At 39.9% G+C, this 26,355-nt stretch overlaps 1 protein-coding gene across 9 annotated transcripts in view; it reads left to right on the top strand.

Annotated features, from left to right (window-relative positions):
- Window positions 1-26,355, top strand: part of Wdr24 (WD repeat domain 24) — an 87,353-nt gene that overhangs the window by 14,620 nt on the left and 46,378 nt on the right. For all 9 annotated transcript variants that reach the window (XM_070096865.1, XM_070096862.1, XM_053791499.2 and 6 more), the window contains exons 5-11: window positions 1,399-1,505; window positions 4,950-5,166; window positions 15,083-15,186; window positions 15,644-15,788; window positions 19,316-19,479; window positions 24,767-24,959; window positions 25,488-25,624. In XM_070096865.1, the coding sequence (XP_069952966.1) occupies window positions 1,399-1,505; window positions 4,950-5,166; window positions 15,083-15,186; window positions 15,644-15,788; window positions 19,316-19,479; window positions 24,767-24,959; window positions 25,488-25,624 (1,067 nt within the window). The remainder of the gene's footprint in view (window positions 1-1,398; window positions 1,506-4,949; window positions 5,167-15,082; window positions 15,187-15,643; window positions 15,789-19,315; window positions 19,480-24,766; window positions 24,960-25,487; window positions 25,625-26,355) is intronic.

Genomic DNA, 26,355 nt, shown 5'->3' with positions numbered 1-26,355 from the left:
CTAGTATAATTTCAAATTTAATCATTATACTGACTCAAATCATTATACTGTCTCAAATTTCACCATTATACTGACTCAGAAATTGTGCAGATGGTTGTAAATCCACAGCAGCAAGTCAGTGGAGGAGAAAGCAGTGATGAAAATGAGGAAGATATAGCAGAAAGAGTCTCTTTTGATAGGCTAATTAAGTGGATTCTAACCTAACCACTCTGTAATCCAGCAAACTCGCTAATCTGGCACACTACAGGTTCCAGTGATGCCAGATTAGTGATGGCCGACCTGTACTCCAACAATCACCTTACCTTGAAAGGATAAGTCTCTTACTCATTTCTTGGTGGTCCAGCAAGAAAACATATTTATATTTTGACACAAATGGTCTGGCTGTATCATTGTGAAGGAGGCCAATGAAAAATCCTTGGATAGTCCTGCCTAAGGCACAAAAAGTACTGTTAATAGTAGAGCTCCATGAAGACTTTCTTCTTTCTTTCAACAAACCGGCCGTATCCCACTGAGGCAGGGTGGCCCAAAAAGAAAAACAAAAGTTTCTCTTTCCAAATTTAGTAATTTATGCAGGAGAAGGGGTTACTAGCCCCTTGCTCCCGGCATTTTAGTCGCCTATTACAACACGCATGGCTTACGGAGGAAGAATTCTGTTCCACTTCCCCATGGAGATAAGAGTAAATAAGCAAGAACAAGAACTAGAAAGAAAATAGCAGAAAACCCAGAGGGGTGTGTATATATATGCTTGTACATGTATGTGTAGTGTGGCCTAAATGTAAGTAGAAGTAGCAAGTCATACCTGAAATCTTGCATGTTCATGAGACAGAAAAAATGACACCAGCAATCCTACCATCATGTAAAACAATTACAGGCTTTCGTTTTACACTCACTTGGCAGGACAGTAGTACCTCCCTGGGCGGTTGCTGTCTACCAACCTACTACCTAGACTCCATGAAGACTATAGTTGTGAAATACATTGGTTAAAAAAATTCAAGCCTCCTAATTGCTCTGAACAATTATGGAAAAATTTTTCAGACCTTCATTCAGTTGACCAGTCTGTAAACAAGGACTTTGAATGGCTTAGTGAGCATATAAATTTTATGCAGCATTGTTGAGCATTTTAAATTATAAATTTTGTACAACATTGTACTCTAAAATAATTTACATGATAAACTTTAGGTGCCTTTGCTGAGAAAGCTGATCCTTGACGAGGTGTGATTTGATGCTGGTGAAGGGCTTGTGATCCAAGGAATTAAAGCAGCCCTCCCATTCCTTGGACTAAACCTGATTACCTTCTATTGGTCAGGTGTTGTATGTTACCCCTACAGGTTATGAACTTCAGTGATTAATAAAAGTGAAGAAGGTGGCAAAATTTTAGTGGCTTGTCTCTTTCCACAGGTCAGTTTTCATCCCTGTGAACCACACTTACTAATATCAGGGTCACACGATGGCTTCATGAAACTCTTTGACCTACGGAGAAGAGAAGCTACTCAGACTTATACCAGGTAAGTCACTCTTATGTTGTGCTTTTGGCTTGATGTTCCTCACTTTCATCATCTTTACTACTGTGTTAGATACAAGGTCATTACCAATAAACCCCTGGCTGTCTTCAAGAGGGAGCTCGACAGGCACCTAAACTCAGTACCTGATCAGCCGGGCTGTGGTTCATATGTCTGTTTGCGTATGGCTGGCAGTAACAGCTTGGTTTATCAGGCCCTGGTCCACCATGAGGTCTGGTCATGAACCAGGGTGTGGGGGCATTGACCCCTGGAACACCCTCCAGGTGTTTGAAGGGCCTAGGTATATCCTGGGGTGCATGACCTCTACATATATTACTGTCCTCTACAGATGATAATTTTGTTTACAGTGAATTAATTACCTTCGTTTTTTTATTTTATTGGATTAGCATCATACAATGGTATTTATTTCCTCCTAATGTAAAATTGCATGTCTTCTCACTATAGTGGCACATTTTGAAATAAAGAAATCTGCTTGGTAGATTGTCAAGAACTCATGTTTTCTTTTACTGGAGGTAATTGAGTCGCATCTAATCCCAGATTGTCACCCACAAAATGTCACTTTACGCTTAACTTAAATCTTCAAGAATTAAATCATAGATCTGCTTGGTAAACAGTTCCCCATGCAGCCATAGATCTATATGATAAACAATTGTTGAGAGCACAATTTATACATGTATATGTGTTTGTGTAGGTAGTAGGTTGGTAGACAGCAACCACCCAGGGAGGTACTACCGTCCTGCCAAGTGAGTGTAAAACAAAAGCCTGTAATTGTTTTACATGATTGTAGTATTGCTGGTGTCCATTTTTCTGTCTCATAAACATGCAAGGTTTCAGGTATGTCTTGCTACTTCTACTTACACTTAGGTCACACTACACATACATGTACAAGCATATATATATACATACACACCCCTCTGGATTTTCTTCTATTTTCTTACTAGTTCTTGTTCTTGTTTATTTACTCTTATCTCCATGGGGAAGTGGAACAGAATTCTTCCTCCGTAAGCCATGCGTGTTGTAAGAGGCGACTAAAATCCCAGGAGCAAGGGGCTAGTAACCCCTTCTCCTGTATAAATTACTAAATTTAAAAAGAGAAACTTTCGTTTTTCTTTTTGGGGCACCCTGCCTTGGTGGGATACGGCCGGTTTGTTGAAAAAAAAAAATATGTATTTGTAAGTATTTTTATGAGGAAGGAAAAAAAATTGATGCTAAGATTTCAGAAAGAGTTGTTATATTTAGGCAGACTGGAAAAATTTAATAATTATATAGAGAATAATAAAGTTAGTGAAATGTGTTGGTGTTAGGTGCTATATGATCCACTTATAACTGTTAGTGAAACTTTAAGAGTGTGTAGTATAATGAGGAATAAAAGTGGTAAATCATGGCCAGAATAATTCACAAATAACCTACACTGGAGAGAGAGCTTCCCATGAACTTTAGGTCTGTCCTTGACCATTATCAGTTGTGACTAGTAATAGTCAAAAAATAGACCAAAAACATGAAAGTGTAGGTTATATGTGAAAAATTTATTATTAAATAGGTAGTTGATGTGAATTATAGAGAGGTGTCTGTAAATGCTAATAGTGGAGAGTTGGAAGTGAGGAAACTAGATTAGTGTAACTGGAGTATACCTGGAGGGTGTTACAGGGGTCAATGCCCCTGTGACCTGGTCACGATGGATCAGGGCCTGATCAACCAGGCCAAGAACAATTGAGGCATCATTGTTAGCTGGGCAAACTGATAAAAAAATGCTTGAAAGCTACAGTATTATTTGTACGTATATGGAAAACAAACTTTGAGAAATGATAAAAAATAATTTGTTAATTTTCATTATTTTTTCCTGTAAGAATTATGTTATGAGACACTATTATTTAACAGAGTTAAGATGTGCAATTCACTCATGCCTTTAATATAATAATAATAATAATAATAATAATAATAATAATATAGGTAGTAGGTTGGTAGACAGCAACCGCCCAGGGAGGTACTACCGTCCTGCCAAGTGAGTGTAAAACGAAAGCCTGTAATTGTTTTACATGATGGTAGGATTGCTGGTGTCCTTTTTTCTGTCTCATGAACATGCAAGATTTCAGGTACGTCTTGCTACTTCTACTTACACTTAGGTCACACTACACATACATGTACAAGCACATATATACACACCCCTCTGGGTTTTCTTCTATTTTCTTTCTAGTTCTTATTCTTGTTTATTTCCTCTTATCTCCATGGGGAAGTGGAACAGAATTCTTCCTCCGTAAGCCATGCGTGTTGTAAGAGGCAACTAAAATGCCGGGAGCAAGGGGCTAGTAACCTCTTCTCCTGTATATATTACTAAATGTAAAAGGAGAAACTTTCGTTTTTCCTTTTGGGCCACCCCGCCTCGGTGGGATACGGCCGGTGTGTTGAAAGAAAGAAGAAGAATAATAATAATAATAATAATATAGGTAGTAGGTTGGTAGACAGCAACCACCCAGGGAGGTACTACCGTCCTGCCAAGTGAGTGTAAAACGAAAGCCTGTAGTTGTTTTACATGATGGTAGGATTGCTGGTGTCCTTTTTTCTGTCTCATGAACATGCAAGATTTCAGGTACGTCTTGCTACTTCTACTTACACTTAGGTCACACTACACATACATGTACAAGCACATATATACACACCCCTCTGGGTTTTCTTCTATTTTCTTTCTAGTTCTTATTCTTGTTTATTTCCTCTTATCTCCATGGGGAAGTGGAACAGAATTCTTCCTCCGTAAGCCATGCGTGTTGTAAGAGGCTACTAAAATGCCGGGAGCAAGGGGCTAGTAACCTCTTCTCCTGTATATATTACTAAATGTAAAAGGAGAAACTTTCGTTTTTCCTTTTGGGCCACCCCGCCTCGGTGGGATACGGCCGGTGTGTTGAAAGAAGAATAATAATAATAATAAAAATAATAAAAATAATCATTATTTCTACAAGTACATGTACAAGCTATACAGGCTTAGCTGACATCAGTGACATACTACTATATAGAAAGCTCCTTGTTATGCAGAACATTTCTGGAAAATTAGGTCAATTTTATCCCAGGATGCAACCCACTGTCAACTAACACCCAGGTATCCATTTTGCTGATGAGTGAACAGGGAGCAGCAGGTGTCGGCCCTCAGTGTGTGAGCTGAGAGTGCCAGCAATAGAAATATGTATCAGTTTTCATTAGGCTTTCTGCTTCAGGGTGTTATTACCTACCCTATTTTGCTTATATTAGGGTTTGAGATTGTCAGTATCTGCATGCCTCTTGCAAGACTGATAGTGTGAATGATGATGAAGCGTTTCTTTTTGGTTCACCGTGCTTCAGTGGAAGATGGCCAGCATGTTAAAAAAAATATATAGTCTTATACTGTATCAGTTTTTCTTCCTAGTTGCTGTAATCTTAAAAATACTTCTTTATTTGCAGTAATGCAGAAAGTGTCAGAGATGTTCAGTTCAACCCCCATCACAGTGTGAATTTCTGTGCAGTATCTGAGAATGGAAATGTTCAGTTGTGGGACATGAGAAGATCCGACCGTGTGGAGAAGCAGTTCACTGCTCATGGAGGTCCTATTTTTGCCCTTGACTGGCATCCTGAAGTTAAAACTTGGATTGCCACTGCTGGGAGGGATAAAACTATTAAGGTAATGCATTGTTTAGTGACAAAAGGAGAGTGCAATAAATGCTGGCCAGTGGCACAAACAAATCTATACAGAGAAAATATAACGGACTATGGATAGAGTTTTGAATATTTTGATTTTGCTAAAATGGACTTAAGTTTGTAGGCAAAATATAGAGTTCTCTTTCTATTTTCTGCTTTTTATTCTTCACAAGGTTTGATTGTGCCATTGTTTAATAACTAAATAGTCAGCTAAAAAAGATAACTGAATATATTTGACTTTAGAATTTTGAGGACATAAGAGGTTTCTTCTTCTTATTCTTTTTAGTAATCTTTACAGGAAAAGGGGTTACTAGCCCATTGTACCCAGCATTTTAGTTGACTTTTGCAACACGCATGGCTTACGGAGGAAAGATTCTTATTCCACTTCCCCATGGATATAAAAGGAAAAGTAATAAGACCAAGAACTATTAAGATAAAATCAAAGAAAACTCAGATGAGTGTGTATAAATAAACGTGTACATGTATGTGTAGTGTGACCTAAGTGTAAGTAGAAGTAGCAAGACATATCTGTAATCTTGCATATTTATGAGACAGACAAAAAAAAAAAAAACACCAGCAATCCTACCATCATGTAAAACAATTACAGGCTTTTGTTTTACATTCACTTGGCAGGACGGTAGTACCTCCCTGGGTGGTTGCTGTCTACCAACCTACTACTTTAATATTTAATAATATTTAGTGAAGGGATTCAGGGAAACCGGTTATTTTTATATAGCCGGACTTGAGTCCTGGAAATGGGAAGTACAATGCCTGCACTCTAAAGGAGGGGTTTTGGGATATTAGCAGTTTGGAGGGATATATTGTGTATCTTTATATGTATATGCTTCTAAACTGTTGTGTTCTGAGCACCTCTGCAAAAACAGTGATTATGTGTGAGTGAGGTGAAAGTGTTGAATGATGATGAAAGTATTTTCTTTTTGGGTCACCCTGCCTCAGTGGGAGATGGCCGACTTGTTGAAAAAAAAAAAATAGGTTTTTGTATGGGAGGGGCTTGGACATCCAACAGGCATGTGTGAGCATGTTACATACGAGTGAGTGAAGGCAAGTGTTTTTTTTTATAACTTGGCATGCTGTTGGAGTATGAACAAGGTAGTATTTATGAAGGGATTCCATGAAACTGGTAAACTGGACTTGAGTCCTGGAGGTGATAGGTACAGTGCCCGCACTTTGAAGGAAGGGTGGGGATATTTGCAGTTTGGAGGGGCATCTGAGCTGTAGTGTCGTCATTCCTCTGGCAAGACAGTGATGGAGTGAATGATAGTGAAAGTGTTTCTTCATTTTTTGGGTCATCCTGCCTTAGTGGGAGACAGCCAGTGTGTTAAAATATATATACATAAATATATGTGACCCTCGTTTATTCTGTTTATGCTTTTCAGTCAGGATGACAAGTACGTTTAACACAATCAGGCAGGCCATTAACACTTAATTTTTCATCAAGTCTTAATATGTCTTGTGAACTGTACCAGTCACACATGCAGAATGCAGATCATCATCATCATCATTCAGCAACCTGGCTGTATCCCACCGAGACAGGGCGACCCAAAAAGAAAAACAAAAGTTTTGCTTTTTAACTTTAGTAATGTATACAGGAGAAGGGGTTACTAGTCCCTTCCTCCCGGCATTTTAGTCTCCTCTTATGACACGCATGACTTACAGAAGAAGAATTCTGTTCCACTTCCCCATGGAGATAAGAGGAAATAAGCAAAAATAAGAAGTACTAAGAAAATAGAAGAAAACATAGAGGGGTGTGTATATATATGCTTGTACATGCATGTGTAGTGTGACCTAAGTGTAAGTAGAAGTAACAATATGCACCTGAAATCTTACAAGTTTACGAGACAGGAAAAAGACACCAGCAATCCTACCATCATGTAAAACAATTACAGGCTTTCATTTTACACTCACTTGGCAGGACAGTAGTACCTCCTGGAGTATACTTGGAGAGGGTTTCGGGGGTCAACACCCCTGCTGCCCGGTCTGTGGCCAGGCCTCATGATGGATCAGGGCCTGATCAACCAGGCTGTTACTGTTGGCCGCACACAACCCGACGTACAAACTACAGCCCGGCTGGTCAGGTATTGACTTTAGGTGCCTGTCCAGTGCCTTCTTGAAGACAGCCAAAGGTCTATTGGTAATACCCCTTATGTATGCTGGGAGGCAGTTGAACAGTCTTGGGCTTCTGATACTTACTGTGTTGTCTCTTATCTTGCTAGTGGCACCCCTGCTTTTCTTTGGGGGAATGTTACATCGTCTGCCGAGTCTTGCTTTCATAGGGAGTGATTTTCGTGTGCAAGTTTGGTACTTATCTCTGTAGGATTTTCCAAGTGTATATAATCATGTATCTCTCCTGCCTGCATTCTAGGGAGTACAGGTTGAGGAACTTCAAGCATTCCCAGTAATTGAGGTGTTTTATCGCAGTTATGTGTGCCGTAAAGGTCCTTTGTACATTTTCTAGGTCAGTAATTTCACCTGCCTTGAAAGATGCTGTTAGTGTGCAGCAATATTCCAGCCAAGATAAAACAAGCTACCTGAAGAGTGTCTTCATGGGCTTGGCATCCCTAGTTTTGAAGGTTCTCATTATATCACTCTCTTATTTACCCCTATCTCACCTATGGAATTTGTGCATGGGGCTCAACAACAATTAACCATCTCAGACCACTAATTACCCAACAAAAGGCTGCAGTTAGAATGATAACAAATTCTCACTACAGGCAGCACACTCCACCAATATTCAATACACTAAACCTACTCACCATACAAAACATCCATACTTATTACTGCACCTATTACATACATAGAACACTTAACTCTGATATTAACCCTCCCCTCAAACATCTCCTTGCCAACCTCAACAGAACACATGACCATAACACAAGGCACAGATCACTCTTTGATGTTCCTAGTGTCCATCTCACACTATGCAAAAACTCAATGCACATAAAAGGCCCTAAAATCTGGAATTCATTACCTGTAAATATAAAAGAAACACAACCTGTTTATAAATTCAAGTCTCTTCTCAAAGATTACTTACTCACCCAAAACCAAATAAATACTGAATAACTGAACATTATAAATTGTATATCTTAAATGTTTCTCACAATTATATCACATAAATGTTAAACCTAAAACCCAATCTAACTTTATTATTTTTTAAATACACTACCTTGTAGGTAGTAGGTTGGTAGACAGCAACCACCCAGGGAAGTACTACCGTCCTGCCAGATGACTGTGAAACAAAAACCTGTAACTGTTTTGCATGATGGTAGGATTGCTGGTTTCTTTTTCTGTCTCATAAACACGCTAAGATAACAGGGATATCTTGCTACTCCTACTTACACTTTGGTCACACTTCACAGACACGCACATGCATATATATATATACATACATCTAGGTTTTTCTCCTTTTTCTAAATAGCTCTTGTTCTTTTTTATTTCTTCTATTGTCCATGGGGAAGTGGAAAAGAATCTTTCCTCCGTAAGCCATGCGTGTCGTATGAGGCGACTAAAATGCCGGGAGCAATGGGCTAGTAACCCCTTCTCCTGTATACAATTACTAAAAAAGAGAAGAAGAAAAACTTTATAAAACTGGGTTGCTTAAATGTGCGTGGATGTAGTGCGGATGACAAGAAACAGATGATTGCTGATGTTATGAATGAAAAGAAGTTGGATGTCCTGGCCCTAAGCGAAACAAAGCTGAAGGGGGTAGGAGAGTTTCAGTTGGGGGAAATAAATGGGATTAAATCTGGAGTATCTGAGAGAGTTAGAGCAAAGGAAGGGGTAGCAGTAATGTTAAATGATCAGTTATGGAAGGAGAAAAGAGAATATGAATGTGTAAATTCAAGAATTATGTGGATTAAAGTAAAGGTTGGATGCGAGAAGTGGGTCATAATAAGCGTGTATGCACCTGGAGAAGAGAGGAATGCAGAGGAGAGAGAGAGATTTTGGGAGATGTTAAGTGAATGTATAGGAGCCTTTGAACCAAGTGAGAGAGTAATTGTGGTAGGGGACTTGAATGCTAAAGTAGGAGAAACTTTTAGAGAGGGTGTGGTAGGTAAGTTTGGGGTGCCAGGTGTAAATGATAATGGGAGCCCTTTGATTGAACTTTGTATAGAAAGGGGTTTAGTTATAGGTAATACATATTTTAAGAAAAAGAGGATAAATAAGTATACACGATATGATGTAGGGCGAAATGACAGTAGTTTGTTGGATTATGTATTGGTAGATAAAAGACTGTTGAGTAGACTTCAGGATGTACATGTTTATAGAGGGGCCACAGATATATCAGATCACTTTCTAGTTGTAGCTACACTGAGAGTAAAAGGTAGATGGGATACAAGGAGAATAGAAGCATCAGGGAAGAGAGAGGTGAAGGTTTATAAACTAAAAGAGGAGGCAGTTAGGGTAAGATATAAACAGCTATTGGAGGATAGATGGGCTAATGAGAGCATAGGCAATGGGGTCGAAGAGGTATGGGGTAGGTTTAAAAATGTAGTGTTAGAGTGTTCAGCAGAAGTTTGTGGTTACAGGAAAGTGGGTGCAGGAGGGAAGAGGAGCGATTGGTGGAATGATGATGTAAAGAGAGTAGTAAGGGAGAAAAAGTTAGCATATGAGAAGTTTTTACAAAGTAGAAGTGATGCAAGGAGGGAAGAGTATATGGAGAAAAAGAGAGAAGTTAAGAGAGTGGTGAAGCAATGTAAAAAGAGAGCAAATGAGAGAGTGGGTGAGATGTTATCAACAAATTTTGTTGAAAATAAGAAAAAGTTTTGGAGTGAGATTAACAAGTTAAGAAAGCCTAGAGAACAAATGGATTTGTCAGTTAAAAATAGGAGAGGAGAGTTATTAAATGGAGAGTTAGAGGTATTGGGAAGATGGAAGGAATATTTTGAGGAATTGTTAAATGTTGATGAAGATAGGGAAGCTGTGATTTCGTGTATAGGGCAAGGAGGAATAACATCTTGTAGGAGTGAGGAAGAGCCAGTTGTGAGTGTGGGGGAAGTTCGTGAGGCAGTAGGTAAAATGAAAGGGGGTAAGGCAGCCGGGATTGATGGGATAAAGATAGAAATGTTAAAAGCAGGTGGGGATATAGTTTTGGAGTGGTTGGTGCAATTATTTAATAAATGTATGGAAGAGGGTAAGGTACCTAGGGATTGGCAGAGAGCATGCATAGTTCCTTTGTATAAAGGCAAAGGGGATAAAAGAGAGTGCAAAAATTATAGGGGGATAAGTCTGTTGAGTGTACCTGGTAAAGTGTATGGTAGAGTTATAATTGAAAGAATTAAGAGTAAGACGGAGAATAGGATAGCAGATGAACAAGGAGGCTTTAGGAAAGGTAGGGGGTGTGTGGACCAGGTGTTTACAGTGAAACATATAAGTGAACAGTATTTAGATAAGGCTAAAGAGGTCTTTGTGGCATTTATGGATTTGGAAAAGGCGTATGACAGGGTGGATAGGGGGGCAATGTGGCAGATGTTGCAAGTGTATGGTGTAGGAGGTAGGTTACTGAAAGCAGTGAAGAGTTTTTACGAGGATAGTGAGGCTCAAGTTAGAGTATGTAGGAAAGAGGGAAATTATTTCCCAGTAAAAGTAGGCCTTAGACAAGGATGTGTGATGTCACCGTGGTTGTTTAATATATTTATAGATGGGGTTGTAAGAGAAGTAAATGCGAGGGTCTTGGCAAGAGGCGTGGAGTTAAAAGATAAAGAATCACACACAAAGTGGGAGTTGTCACAGCTGCTCTTTGCTGATGACACTGTGCTCTTGGGAGATTCTGAAGAGAAGTTGCAGAGATTGGTGGATGAATTTGGTAGGGTGTGCAAAAGAAGAAAATTAAAGGTGAATACAGGAAAGAGTAAGGTTATGAGGATAACAAAAAGATTAGGTGATGAAAGATTGAATATCAGATTGGAGGGAGAGAGTATGGAGGAGGTGAACGTATTCAGATATTTGGGAGTGGACGTGTCAGCGGATGGGTCTATGAAAGATGAGGTGAATCATAGAATTGATGAGGGAAAAAGAGTGAGTGGTGCACTTAGGAGTCTGTGGAGACAAAGAACTTTGTCCTTGGAGGCAAAGAGGGGAATGTATGAGAGTATAGTTTTACCAACGCTCTTATATGGGTGTGAAGCGTGGGTGATGAATGTTGCAGCGAGGAGAAGGCTGGAGGCAGTGGAGATGTCATGTCTGAGGGCAATGTGTGGTGTGAATATAATGCAGAGAATTCGTAGTTTGGAAGTTAGGAGGAGGTGCGGGATTACCAAAACTGTTGTCCAGAGGGCTGAGGAAGGGTTGTTGAGGTGGTTCGGACATGTAGAGAGAATGGAGCGAAACAGAATGACTTCAAGAGTGTATCAGTCTGTAGTGGAAGGAAGGCGGGGTAGGGGTCGGCCTAGGAAGGGTTGGAGGGAGGGGGTAAAGGAGGTTTTGTGTGCGAGGGGCTTGGAATTCCAGCAGGCATGCGTGAGCGTGTTTGATAGGAGTGAATGGAGACAAATGGTTTTTAATACTTGACGTGCTGTTGGAGTGTGAGCAAAGTAACATTTATGAAGGGATTCAGGGAAACCGGCAGGCCGGACTTGAGTCCTGGAGATGGGAAGTACAGTGCCTGCACTCTGAAGGAGGGGTGTTAATGTTGCAGTTTAAAAACTATAGTGTAAAGCACCCTTCTGGCAAGACAGTGATGGAGTGAATGATGGTGAAAGTTTTTCTTTTTCGGGCCACCCTGCCTTTGTGGGAATCGGCCGGTGTGATAATAAAAAAAAAAAAAATAACTACCTAACAGAATCACTACCTAACTGAATGCAACCATATGACCTGTCTTTGTAATACTCACTTGTGCTTTATAGTTATCTGTTTACATTAATGTTTTATCACTGATTTCATCATTGCTTAGTAGCAGCGCTGTATAGTCCTTGTGGCTTAGCGCTTCTTTTTGATTATAATAATAATAATAATCATTGCTTAGTTAATCTTAAGTTCATTTTAAGCCAGCCCGTAATGCTATGCATAGTATAAGTGGCTTTGGCATACTGCTCTTATCTGTATTTTTTTGTACCTCTGTATGTGTGCACAAATTGGAAATAAATAAATCCATCCTGTCATTTTTCTAGCAGATGCAATTGATACAATGTTAGGGTCTTTGAAGGTAAGATCCTTTGACATGATCACGCCCAGGTCTTTTACATTAGTTTTTTGCTCTATTGTGTGGTTGGAATTTGTCTTATTCTTTGATATAGTTTTAATTTCCTCACGTTTTCCATATCAGAGTAATTGAAATTTTTCATCACTGAACTTCATATTGTTTTCTGTGGCCCATTTAAAGATTTGGTTGATGTCCACCTGGAGTCTTGCGGTGTCTTCAATGGAGGACACTGTCATGAAAATTCTGGTGTCATCTGCAAAGGAAGGCACAGTGCTGTGGCTTACATCCCTGTCTATGTCAGATGTAAGGATGAGGAACAGGATGGGAGCAGTACTGTGCCTTGTGGAACAGATCTATTCATAGTAGCCGCCTCAGACTTTACTTTGTTTACTACTACTCTTTGTGTTCTATTTGTTAGGAAATTATAGATCCATCTACCAACTTTTCCTGTTATTCCTCTTATCATGCATTTTGTGTGCTATTACACTGTGGTCACACTTGTCAGAGGCTTTTGCAAAGGCTTTGTATACTACATCTGCATTTTGTTTGTCTTCTAGAGTATCCAGAACCTTGTCATAGTGGTCCAGTAGTTGGGATAGACAGGAGCTATCTGCTCTAAACCCAGGTTGCCCTTAGTTGAGTAAATGATGGGTATCTAGATGGGTGGCGATCTTGCTTCTTAGAACCTTTTCAAAGTTTTTTATGATACGGGACATTAGTGCTGTCGGTCTGTAGTTTTTTGCTATTGCTTTACTGCCCCCTTTGTGGAATGGGGCTATGTCTGTTGTTTTTAGCAGCCGTGGAACAACCCCAGTGTCCATGCTCCCTCTCCATAGGATGTTAAAAGCATATGATAAGGGCTTCTTGCAGTTCTTTATAAACATGGAGTTCCATGAGTCTGGGTCTGGGGCAGAGTGCATGGGCATGCCATTTATCACCTTTTCAGTCATTTGGTATCAGGATAACATCAGATAGGTTTGAGCCTACCAAATTCTGTGTCTCTCATAAAAAATTAATTTAGTTCATCGACTCTGTCTGGTTAGCAGCTCGCTAAAAACTGAGTCATATTGGGACATGAGTAGCTCACTCATTTCTTTGGTATCATCTGCATAGGACCCATCTTGTTTAAGTAGGGACCCAACACTGGATGTTGTTCTTGACTTTGATTTAGGATAAGAAAAGAATTATTTGGGGTTTCTTTCAGTTTCATTTGTGTGTTTTAGTTCTTCTTGTGTTTCTTGGCTCCTGCAAGATTCTTTTAACTTTAGTTTGATGTTTGCTATTTCTGTAACCAGTGTCTCCCTATATATTACAGATATATTGGCCTCTTTTAGGCGCTTTATTATTCTTTGCCTTCACCTGTATGGGGAGCGTCTTTCTCTTTATAGTTTACATCTCCTTTTCCTTAACCCTTAAGCGGTCCAAACGTATATATATGTTCACGCGCGTAGCGCCCCAAACGTATATATACGTTTTCTTTGTCATTCATTCAACATTGCCACAATAAGCCTGAGTCACCTAGACATGAGAGAATGGGTGTGTGCACTCTCTGTGTTCCATATTAAAATAATTGGGGATGCCTGGGTACCATATGCTCTTTTTTCCTTTTAAAAGAAAAGATTTCTTTTTTCCTCAAAAAATTTGGGGCGGTACGCGAGTGAACATATATATACGTTTGGACCCTTTAAGGGTTAAAGGAATATGCCTTGAGCATACCTCGAGTGCCACAGAGTTAATTTGTTGTAGACATAGGTTTGGATCTGTGTTGCTTAGGCTGTCTTCCCAGTTTATATCACTTTGGACCTGGTTTACTTGGTCCCATCTTATGTTTTTGTTATTGAAGTTGAATTTGGCAAAGGCTCCCTTGTGACTGATTATATTTTGTCAGTCTGGGGGCCCCATGCATACATGTCTGTACCTCTGTTATGTTGTGATCTGAGTATATTGTTTTTGATGTGGTAATATTTCGTATCAGATCATCATTGTTAGTGAAGATGAGGTCCAATGTATTCTAGAATCTTGTAGGCTCTATTATTTGCTGGTTTAAGGTGAATTTGGTACCGAGATTTAAAAGCTCGTGTGTGTGCGAGTTTTCACCTGAGCTGCCTCCTGGTGTTGTCTCTGCTACAACATTATTTGCTTCATTCATCCGTTTTAGGTGCCTTAGGTTGAAATCCCCCCAGGAGCAAGATGTTGGGGGCAGGAGCTGGAAGATTTTCCAGACAGTGATCAGTTTTTAAATGCTGTTCCTGGAATTGTTGGGAAGTTGCATCTGGAGGCTTGTATACAACCACAAGGACCAGGTTTTGGTTTTCCATCTTTACTGCCAAAACTTCAACTACATCATTTGTGGCATTTAGTAGTTCTGAGCATATAAGTGACTCTGTGATATACAGGCCAATACCCCCCTTTTGCTGGTTCACTCCGTCACATCTGTATAAGTTGTAACCCAGGATCCATATTTCTTTGTCAAAATGATCCTTTATGTGGGTCTCTGAAAACCGCAAACATTGTGTTTGACTCCGTAAGCATTCTGCAGATGAAAGGTGGTTGCTGTCTACCACACTACTACCTAGGAGAATGCATATCACATGTATGAAATCACTTAAAAATAAGACATTACATTAAAGTGAATTAGCATAAGCTAGGCAACCTCATATATTATTGTACAGTACGTAGCCTGTTAGTTTTAAGATCTTTTTATTTATTTGTCATGCAAGTACAATAATTGAATTTACAGGTGTGGGATTTAAATGACAATCCAACTGTGTGCAACACCATACAGACAATTGCTTCAGTTGGCAGAGTCAAGTGGAGACCCAACACCAAGTTTCACATTGCAAGGTCAGTAGTACAGTGGACCCCCGGTTAACGATATTTTTTCATTCCAGAAGTATGTTCAGGTGCCAGTACTGACCGAATTTGCTCCCATAAGGAATATTGTGAAGTAGATTAGTCCATTTCAGACCCCCAAACATACACGTACAAACGCACTTACATAAATACACTTACATAATTGGTCGCATTGGGAGGTGATCGTTAAGCGGGGGGTCCACTGTATTTTATTGAAGACTTACTTTATCCTGAATGATCAATCAAGGGTGTTTCAGTTATTGAAAATTTTTGGTTAATAAGAATTGCTAAAATTGTTTTACCAGACTAAATAATGATTTTTTGATAATATCACTACACATACCATACACAGGATTGATAAGATGTGACATACATGAGTTCATGTGCATATTGACTCTTAATAATGTTACAGACTTGAATGTACAGCTTGTTCTGTATTCTTTTCTAGCTCTGCATTGTTGTGTGACTGTAGCATCAATGTGTGGGATATACGACGGCCATATATACCACTTGCTGCTTTTAATGAGCATAAGAATCTTACAACAGGTATCTGTTGGCGGGCTGATCCAAACAGCTTATTGTCTGTTGGTAAGGTAGGTGAAATTGTAAATACTATTTAAAAATAGCATAGTTTTTCACTGTGTTTCTGTGTTATTTTGATTATTATGTAACTGGGTAAGTCATACAAGTAACTCTAGAATTATTATTTACATAAATACCTGCACATAGGAGAATGAAACTTATGATGTCATTTCAGTCTCCTATGCAGGTATTTATGTATTGTTCCATTCATAGTATTGTGCCTTTTTATTCCTTAACTCTAGAATTACCGGTCACTAAAAATTTTTCTTAATAATATTGCAAAGTGAAATGGCACATTTTTATAAGACTTAGGGCATGAATATCAATTTAGTGGATAATTAAGTAGCTCATAGAACAGATGGGCTTCAAACCCATGGTGAGCCAGTTCTAAAACTAGCATGCTAGTGCCCTAACCACTGTACCATACCAACCTAATAATGTTCATCCTACTAGGTATATTTCTATGCCCTCGAAAGGTTCGAACCCCATCCTACGAGTTATTGACTTATCATATTAATATGATTTTGTGAGTCGTGATGGAAGTAGATGGTTTTAAAGACAGTTCAAGGAGCTGTATAATTCCTACTGGAAGAACACTGAAATTGATGCCAACCTAAGTCTCAAAGCTCTCTTGCCTGACCAGTGGCACTGAAAGAAGAGAAGAAACATACAGTGGACCCTCGACCAACGATGGCATCGATTAACGATAAATCCGACTAGCGATACATTTTATCGCAAAAATTTTGCCTCAACTAGCACTAAAAAACCCGACCAACTCTATTCGTTCCGTTCGAGATGCGTCTACTTTGGCCTGAGCATGCCTCACTTGTCCCATGGGTGCCAGTGTTTACAAGCCAGCCAGCCGCCGCGGTTGCTTCCAAACATACAATTGGAACATTGCATATTATCACAGCCTTTGTAGTGATTGCACCTGCAAAATAAGTCACCATGGGCCCCAAGAAAGCTTCTAGTGCCAACCCTACAGCAAAAAGGGTGAGAATTACTATAGAGATGAAGAAAGAGATCATTGCTAAGTATGAGAGTGGAGTGCGTGTCTCCGAGCTGGTCAGGTTGTATAGTAAACCCCAATCAACCATCGCTACTATTGTGGGCAAGAAAACGGTAATCAAGGAAGCTGTTCTTGCCAAAGGTGCAACTATGTTTTCGAAACTGAGATCGTAAGTGATAGAAGATGTTGAGAGAGACTTATTGATGTGGATAAACGAAAAACAGATAGCAGGAGATAGCATCTCTCAAGCGATCATATGTGAAAAGGCTAGGAAGTTGCATGACGATTTAATTTAAAAAATGCCAGCAACTAGTGGTGATGTGAGTGAATTTAAGGCCAGCAAAGGTTGGTCTGAGAGATTTAACAAACGTAGTGGCATTCATAATGTGATAAGGCATGGTGAGGCTGCCAGTTTGGACCACAAAGCAGCTGAAAAATATGTGCATGAATTCAAGGAGTACATAGACAGTGAAGGACTCAAACCTGAACAAGTGTTTAATTGTGATGAAACAGGCCTGTTTTGGAAGAAAATGCCAAGCAGGACCTACATTACTCAGGAGGAAAAGGCACTCCCAGGACATAAGCTTATGAAAGACAGGCTTACTCTGTTGATGTGTGCCAATGCTAGTGGTGATTGCAAAGTGAAGCCTTTATTGGTGTATCACTCTGAAACTCCCAGAGTGTTCAGGAAAAACAATGTCCTCAAGGCTAATTTGTGTGTGCTGTGGAGGGCAAACAGTAAGGCATGGGTCACTAGAGACTTTTTCTATGACTGGTTACACCATGCATTTGCCCCCACTGTGAAAAATTACCTCCTGGAAAATAAATCGGACCTTAAGTGCCTCCTGGTATTAGACAATGCTCCTGGTCATCCTTCAGACTTGGCAGAGCGACTTTCTAGGGACATGAGCTTCATTAAGGTGAAGTTTTTGCCTCCTAATACCACTCCTCTCCTGCAGCCCATGGACCAGTAGGTCATTGGCAACTTCAAGAAACTGTACACAAAAGCTATGTTTGAAAGGTGCTTTGTAGTGACCTCAGAAACTCAGCTGACTCTTAAGAGAGTTTTGGAAAGATCACTTTACCATCCTTAATTGTGTAAACATTATAGGTAAGGCTTGGGAGGAAGTGACTAAGAGGACCTTGAACTCTGCTTGGAAAAAACTGTGGCCAGAATGTGTAGACAAAAGGGATTTTGAAGGGTTTGAGGCTAACCCTGAGAATCCTATGCCAGTTGAGGAATCCATTGTGGCACTGGGGAAGTCCTTGGGGTTGGAGGTTAGTGGGGAGGATGTGGAAGAGTTGGTGGAGGAGGACAATGAAGAACTAACCACTGATGAGCTGCTAGATCATCTTCATCAGCATGAGGCCACACCTGAGGAAACTGCTTCGGAGGAGGGGATAGAGAAACTAAAGAAGTTGCCTACTTCTAAGATTAAGGAAATCTGTGCAATGTGGCTTAAAGTGCAAACCTTTATGGATGAAAATCACCCTGACACAGCTACTGCAAGCCGTGTTGGCAACCTGTTCACTGACAATGTTGTGAAACACTTTAGAAATGTCATAAAGGAATGGGAGGTACAGGCCTCTATGGACAGATATGTTGTGCGACAGAAGTCCAGTGACTCTCAAGCTGGTCCTAGTGGCATTAAAAGAACAAGGGAAGTAACCCCGGAAAAAGAGTTGCTACCTCAAGTCCTAATGGAAGGGGATTCCCCTTCTAAACCCTAAGAAGATCCACACTCTCCCCTCCTCCCATCCCATCAATCATCACCAGATCTTCAATAAAGGTAAGTGTCATGTAACTGTGCATGTCTTCTTCAGTTTGTATGTATTAAAATTAATATTTCATGTGGTAAAAAATTTTTTTTCAATACTTTGGGGTGTCAGGAACGGATTAATTTGATTTCCATTATTTCTTATGGGGAAAATTAACTCGATTAACGATTATTTTGATTAACGATGAGCTCTCAGGAACGGATTAATATCGCTGGTCGAGGGTCCACTGTACTTGAGGATGTCACGAATAACTTCCAGGTCGAAACTCTCATTGTCTAGCATTTGGGAAAGAAAGAGTTATAACCAAAGGAGAGAGAGAGCATGTAAAAGTATAAACTGTGAAGCAGCAAATTGTCTCTGGTCTCATCAGTGTAGCCAACCAAATTCATGCCTGTGATCTGGCAGTCCTTGGCTTACCAGCCTGTCATAAAGTAATTTGCATTTAGCAATTATGTGGTCTACCTTTTCTCTGTTTTATTGTATGTTTAATTTTAAGTCTGACCAAAATGTGCTGTATGACTAGGGGCTTTTCCACTTAAGATGATAAAATGATGATTATATAATTATTGAACCATGGATAATAATCTTTACTTGGTTATTCAGTGGACCACAGAGCTGGTAACTCCAGGACTGCCATACTGCAGATTCAAACCCTACTCATTACACTGAGTTTTTAAATTCGTTCATTACCATCTTATTTTGTTCTGTAATCTCTTGAATTTAACATGAATTATTAAATATTCTTTACAGGACTGCACTTTGATCCACCATTCCTTCCAAGATGCCATCAGACCCATGGAAGACGTTAATCCTGCTGCTCTAGGCATCAGTAATTACGGTAACATCTCTACTGCTGCCCGCATTAAAGAAGACTCCGAACCCACTGGATCGCTGGCAAAATTATCAGTGTTCAGGTGAATGTTTATATTTGGAAATACTGAGCTATATATATATTCCAGAGGCATTTATTAGAAGCATTCATTTGTGAAATGCTTATTGAAAAAGTTTTATGAAATCACTGGGTCACTGGTTGATCAGCAATGACTCAAGAAATCAAAATGACACGATTGCAAACACACCATACCACGGATTTGTCTGTAAAAACTTGCATTTGTGGTTACAGTGGTGCCTGTGCTAACCTTCCTTATTTTTTTTTTTTTTTTTTTTTATTATCACACCGGCCGATTCCCACCAAGGCAGGGTGGCCCGAAAAAGAAAAACTTTCACCATCATTCACTCCATCACTGTCTTGCCAGAAGGGTGCTTTACACTACAGTTTTTAAACTGCAACATTAACACCCCTCCTTCAGAGTGCAGGCACTGTACTTCCCATCTCCAGGACTCAAGTCCGGCCTGCCGGTTTCCCTGAATCCCTTCATAAATGTTACTTTGCTCACACTCCAACAGCACGTCAAGTATTAAAAACCATTTGTCTCCATTCACTCCTATCAAACACGCTCACGCATGCCTGCTGGAAGTCCAAGCCCCTCGCACACAAAACCTCCTTTACCCCCTCCCTCCAACCCTTCCTAGGCCGACCCCTACCCCGCCTTCCTTCCACTACAGACTGATACACTCTTGAAGTCATTCTGTTTCGCTCCATTCTCTCTACATGTCCGAACCACCTCAACAACCCTTCCTCAGCCCTCTGGACAACAGTTTTGGTAATCCCGCACCTCCTCCTAACTTCCAAACTACGAATTCTCTGCATTATATTCACACCACACATTGCCCTCAGACATGACATCTCCACTGCCTCCAGCCTTCTCCTCGCTGCAACATTCATCACCCACGCTTCACACCCATATAAGAGCGTTGGTAAAACTATACTCTCATACATTCCCCTCTTTGCCTCCAAGGACAAAGTTCTTTGTCTCCACAGACTCCCAAGTGCACCACTCACTCTTTTTCCCTCATCAATTCTATGATTCACCTCATCTTTCATAGACCCATCCGCTGACACGTCCACTCCCAAATATCTGAATACGTTCACCTCCTCCATACTCTCTCCCTCCAATCTGATATTCAATCTTTCATCACCTAATCTTTTTGTTATCCTCATAACCTTACTCTTTCCTGTATTCACCTTTAATTTTCTTCTTTTGCACACCCTACCAAATTCATCCACCAATCTCTGCAACTTCTCTTCAGAATCTCCCAAGAGCACAGTGTCATCAGCAAAGAGCAGCTGTGACAACTCCCACTTTGTGTGTGATTCTTTATCTTTTAACTCCACGCCTCTTGCCAAGACCCTCGCATTTACTTCTCTTACAACCCCATCTATAAATATATTAAACAACCACGGTGACATCACACATCCTTGTCTAAGGCCTACTTTTACTGGGAAAAAATTTCCCTCTTTCCTACATACTCTAACTTGAGCCTCACTATCCTCGTAAAAACTCTTCACTGCTTTCAGTAACCTACCTCCTACACCATACACTTGCAACATCTGCCACATTGCCCCCCTATCCACCCTGTCATACGCCTTTTCCAAATCCATAAATGCCACAAAGACCTCTTTAGCCTTATCTAAATACTGTTCACTTATATGTTTCACTGTAAACACCTGGTCCACACACCCCCTACCTTTCCTAAAGCCTCCTTGTTCATCTGCTATCCTATTCTCCGTCTTACTCTTAATTCTTTCAATTATAACTCTACCATACACTTTACCAGGTACACTCAACAGACTTATCCCCCTATAATTTTTGCACTTTCTTTTATCCCCTTTGCCTTTATACAAAGGAACTATGCATGCTCTCTGCCAATCCCTAGGTACCTTACCCTCTTCCATACATTTATTAAATAATTGCACCAACCCCTCCAAAACTATATCCCCACCTGCTTTTAACATTTCTATCTTTATCCCATCAATCCCGGCTGCCTTACCCCCTTTCATTTTACCTACTGCCTCACGAACTTCCCCCACACTCACAACTGGCTCTTCCTCACTCCTACAAGATGTTATTCCTCCTTGCCCTATACACGAAATCACAGCTTCCCTATCTTCATCAACATTTAACAATTCCTCAAAATATTCCTTCCTACACCTTCCTATGGTGTAGAAATATACCTTGTTGGATGAATCTTATTGCATCTAGCTGGTCCAGTGGCTAACATGATGGTCTGGAGTTTTGTGACTCTCATCGCGGGTTCTAACCCCACCCGTGGTATGGTTTGATCAGCAGTTTAGCAAATCTAGTGCTTTCTGTGAATAGATGAATTATCGACATTTGTGCTCTGAGGAAAAGTAAGCCAACCAGCCTACTGCTTTACTGGTACACTGCTAATATATTTTTATCATCTTCTTTCAACAAACCGGCCATATCCCACCGAGGCAGGGTGGCCCAAAAAGAAAAACAAAAGTTTCTCTTTTTAAATTTAGTAATACACCTACCATCCGACTTACGACCTGCTCGACTTACGACCACTCGACTTATGACCGTGTTTTTTATGCCAAATTTCTGGGAAATAAACAACTATTTGTGTTGTACACAGTGTTTATCCTAAACCTTACAGTATAAAATACAGTACTAACAGCATAAAAAGTAAAGTAAAACATGAAATACCAAAATAAAACAATAAAATAAAGTCATTACAAAAATGTTTTGTTGATATTCAGTAGTAAAGTTCGACTTACGACCATTTCGACTTACGACTGGTTTCTCGGAACCGAACTCGGTCGTAAGTCGGATGGTAGGTGTATATACAGGAGAGGGAGTTATTTTTATCATATTCCTGCATATTTATGTACAGTGGACCATCTGTTTTATCTGTCATTCTGTTTTAACTCACTATATTAACCTAGTATATGGAGAAAAAGAGAGAAGTTAAGAGAGTGGTGAAGCAATGTAAAAAGAGAGCAAATGAGAGAGTGGGTGAGATGTTATCAACAAATTTTGTTGAAAATAAGAAAAAGTTTTGGAGTGAGATTAACAAGTTAAGAAAGCCTAGAGAACAAATGGATTTGTCAGTTAAAAATAGGAGAGGAGAGTTATTAAATGGAGAGTTAGAGGTATTGGGAAGATGGAAGGAATATTTTGAGGAATTGTTAAATGTTGATGAAGATAGGGAAGCTGTGATTTCGTGTATAGGGCAAGGAGGAATAACATCTTGTAGGAGTGAGGAAGAGCCAGTTGTGAGTGTGGGGGAAGTTCGTGAGGCAGTAGGTAAAATGAAAGGGGGTAAGGCAGCCGGGATTGATGGGATAAAGATAGAAATGTTAAAAGCAGGTGGGGATATAGTTTTGGAGTGGTTGGTGCAATTATTTAATAAATGTATGGAAGAGGGTAAGGTACCTAGGGATTGGCAGAGAGCATGCATAGTTCCTTTGTATAAAGGCAAAGGGGATAAAAGAGAGTGCAAAAATTATAGGGGGATAAGTCTGTTGAGTGTACCTGGTAAAGTGTATGGTAGAGTTATAATTGAAAGAATTAAGAGTAAGACGGAGAATAGGATAGCAGATGAACAAGGAGGCTTTAGGAAAGGTAGGGGGTGTGTGGACCAGGTGTTTACAGTGAAACATATAAGTGAACAGTATTTAGATAAGGCTAAAGAGGTCTTTGTGGCATTTATGGATTTGGAAAAGGCGAATGACAGGGTGGATAGGGGGGCAATGTGGCAGATGTTGCAAGTGTATGGTGTAGGAGGTAGGTTACTGAAAGCAGTGAAGAGTTTTTACGAGGATAGTGAGGCTCAAGTTAGAGTATGTAGGAAAGAGGGAAATTTTTTCCCAGTAAAAGTAGGCCTTAGACAAGGATGTGTGATGTCACCGTGGTTGTTTAATATATTTATAGATGGGGTTGTAAGAGAAGTAAATGCGAGGGTCTTGGCAAGAGGCGTGGAGTTAAAAGATAAAGAATCACACACAAAGTGGGAGTTGTCACAGCTGCTCTTTGCTGATGACACTGTGCTCTTGGGAGATTCTGAAGAGAAGTTGCAGAGATTGGTGGATGAATTTGGTAGGGTGTGCAAAAGAAGAAAATTAAAGGTGAATACAGGAAAGAGTAAGGTTATGAGGATAACAAAAAAATTAGGTGATGAAAGATTGAATATCAGATTGGAGGGAGAGAGTATGGAGGAGGTGAACGTATTCAGATATTTGGGAGTGGACGTGTCAGCGGATGGGTCTATGAAAGATGAGGTGAATCATAGAATTGATGAGGGAAAAAGAGTGAGTGGTGCACTTAGGAGTCTGTGGAGACAAAGAACTTTGTCCTTGGAGGCAAAGAGGGGAATGTATGAGAGTATAGTTTTACCAACGCTCTTATATGGGTGTGAAGCGTGGGTGATGAATGTTGCAGCGAGGAGAAGGCTGGAGGCAGTGGAGATGTCATGTCTGAGGGCAATGTGTGGTGTGAATATAATGCAGAGAATTCGTAGTTTGGAAGTTAGGAGGAGGTGCGGGATTACCAAAACTGTTGTCCAGAGGGCTGAGGAAGGGTTGTTGAGGTGGTTCGGACATGTAGAGAGAATGGAGCGAAACAGAATGACTTCAAGAGTGTATCAGTCTGTAGTGGAAGGAAGGCGGGGTAGGGGTCGGCCTAGGAAGGGTTGGAGGGAGGGGGTAAAGGAGGTTTTGTGTGCGAGGGGCTTGGACTTCCAGCAGGCATGCGTGAGCGTGTTTGATAGGAGTGAATGGAGACAAATGGTTTTTAATACTTGACGTGCTGTTGGAGTGTGAGCAAAGTAACATTTATGAAGGGATTCAGGGAAACCGGCAGGCCGGACTTGAGTCCTGGAGATGGGAAGTACAGTGCCTGCACTCTGAAGGAGGGGTGTTAATGTTGCAGTTTAAAAACTGTAGTGTAAAGCACCCTTCTGGCAAGACAGTGATGGAGTGAATGATGGTGAAAGTTTTTCTTTTTCGGGCCACCCTGCCTTGGTGGGAATCGGCCGGTGTGATAATAAAAATAAAAAAAATTAACCTAAAACCTGTGTTGTGTAATTCAGATGAAGTGACAGGTTTTGAGGCTAAGGTCTAGCAAATCTAGAATTACCAGCCCAATTACTTAGCTCATTGAGCCACAGAAGACCATGGGGTTTCTTTGGTGTAGTGCGCTAAGGCACCAGGGTACTAATTCTAGATTTATTAGACCATAAGTTAAAAGTCAATTGTTCCATTTGAAGTGTTGTATTCGTTTATTACTTGGTGCTAATCACACATGTTCTGGCAGTAATGAATCAGTTCTCATACAGGAAACCAGCGAACTATAATGATCATAATGGACAGGTGTTGTCTTCAGTACAAATGATTACCTGTAAAGAGGATGGTCCAGTCTCTAGCCACCATCTTGTTCAGTCAGCAAAGCAGTATCTCCTTACTGGTCGCTCTCTTCCCGAAATATGTGAACACAATTCTGCAGTAGCTAAAAAACTTAATAGACATCAGGTATGTGATTTCCCATTTGTGATAACCTGTCCATAGTTATTGGAGCAGAGTTATATTTGTGGTGTCCCATTTTTAGTGTTTGCATTTTCTTGTATATTTTTTTAAAGTTTCCAGTATTGTATTCCCTGTGATGATTTAGAGTTAGATGTACCTTCTTTTATACATGAATATTTTTTCACTTAAAAATTGCTGCCCATTTTGAATTTAACCCGTAAACAGTTCAAACGTATATATACGTTTTTTCAATATTTGAAAGTATGTAAAAAAAGTAGATCTTCTTTTTGTTTTTTTTTACATTTGAAAATGTGTAAAAAAAACTTTGATTTACTTTTTTTTTTGTTATATTTGAAAATATGTAAAAAAAACGTAGATCTACTTTTGTAGCACTACACATGTGAACGTAGATCTGCTTGGACCGTTTACGGGTTAATAATAGTTTACTGAGATGGCTTTCTTGGCTGGCTTGAAGAGAATATTACATAGCACTGAAGCTGATGTATTTCATTTTCATTTATATTCTTTCTTCAGGTGGCACTAACATGGCAGATGCTACATATGTTGTATATGGGTGTGGGTGGCGGAAGTGACCACTTGCCAGGGCTTCAGGGATCTAGTAGAGATGACCCAGCTATACAACCAGACACCAGTCTGGAAAATGAACAGAGGTAATGAAAAGATGCGTACAGTACTCATCTGTGTTCACGTCCTGTATTTTAATGTCTTCTTTTTTTTTTTTTACACAGGGTTTAACCCTTAAACGGTCCAAAGAGATCGACGTTCAAATTCTTAGTGCTACAAAAGTAGATCTACTTTTTTTTACATATTTTCAGATATAACAAAAAAATAATTAGATAAAAGTTTTTTTTACACGTTTTCAAATGTAAAACAAAAGAAAAGATCTACATTTTTTTACATACTTTCAGATGTTGAAAAAACGTATACAGTGGACCCCCGGTTAACGAACTTTTTTCATTCCAGTAGTATGTTCAGGTGCCAGTACTGACCGAATTTTTTCCCATAAGGAATATTGTGAAGTAGATTAGTCCATTTCAGACCCCCAAACATACACGTACAAACGCACTTACATAAATACACTTACATAATTGGTCGCATTTGGAGGTGATCGTTAAGCGGGGGTCCACTGTATATACTTTTGGACCGTTTAAGGGTTAACAAGGTTAGGGTAAGGATTCCTAACTTAATTTACAAGCTAAGATCTGTTACCTACCTCAGCTATTTTAAGAGCCTTTTTATTGTTATGAGACATAGGGAACAGGATGAAGTTGGAGCCATCTGTGGGCCAACAAATTTACTTGATCAACTGACTTATTTTGTTGATATCATTATGCATTATGAACACATTCCAGACTTGAGTAATTCATCTTTTCTCATGATA

The sequence above is a fragment of the Cherax quadricarinatus genome, chromosome 55 (genome assembly GCF_038502225.1).
Source record: "Cherax quadricarinatus isolate ZL_2023a chromosome 55, ASM3850222v1, whole genome shotgun sequence".
Classification (NCBI taxonomy): domain Eukaryota; kingdom Metazoa; phylum Arthropoda; class Malacostraca; order Decapoda; family Parastacidae; genus Cherax; species Cherax quadricarinatus.
The sequence above is the reverse complement of the archived record's forward strand: the minus strand, read 5'-3'. Positions and strand labels throughout refer to the sequence as shown.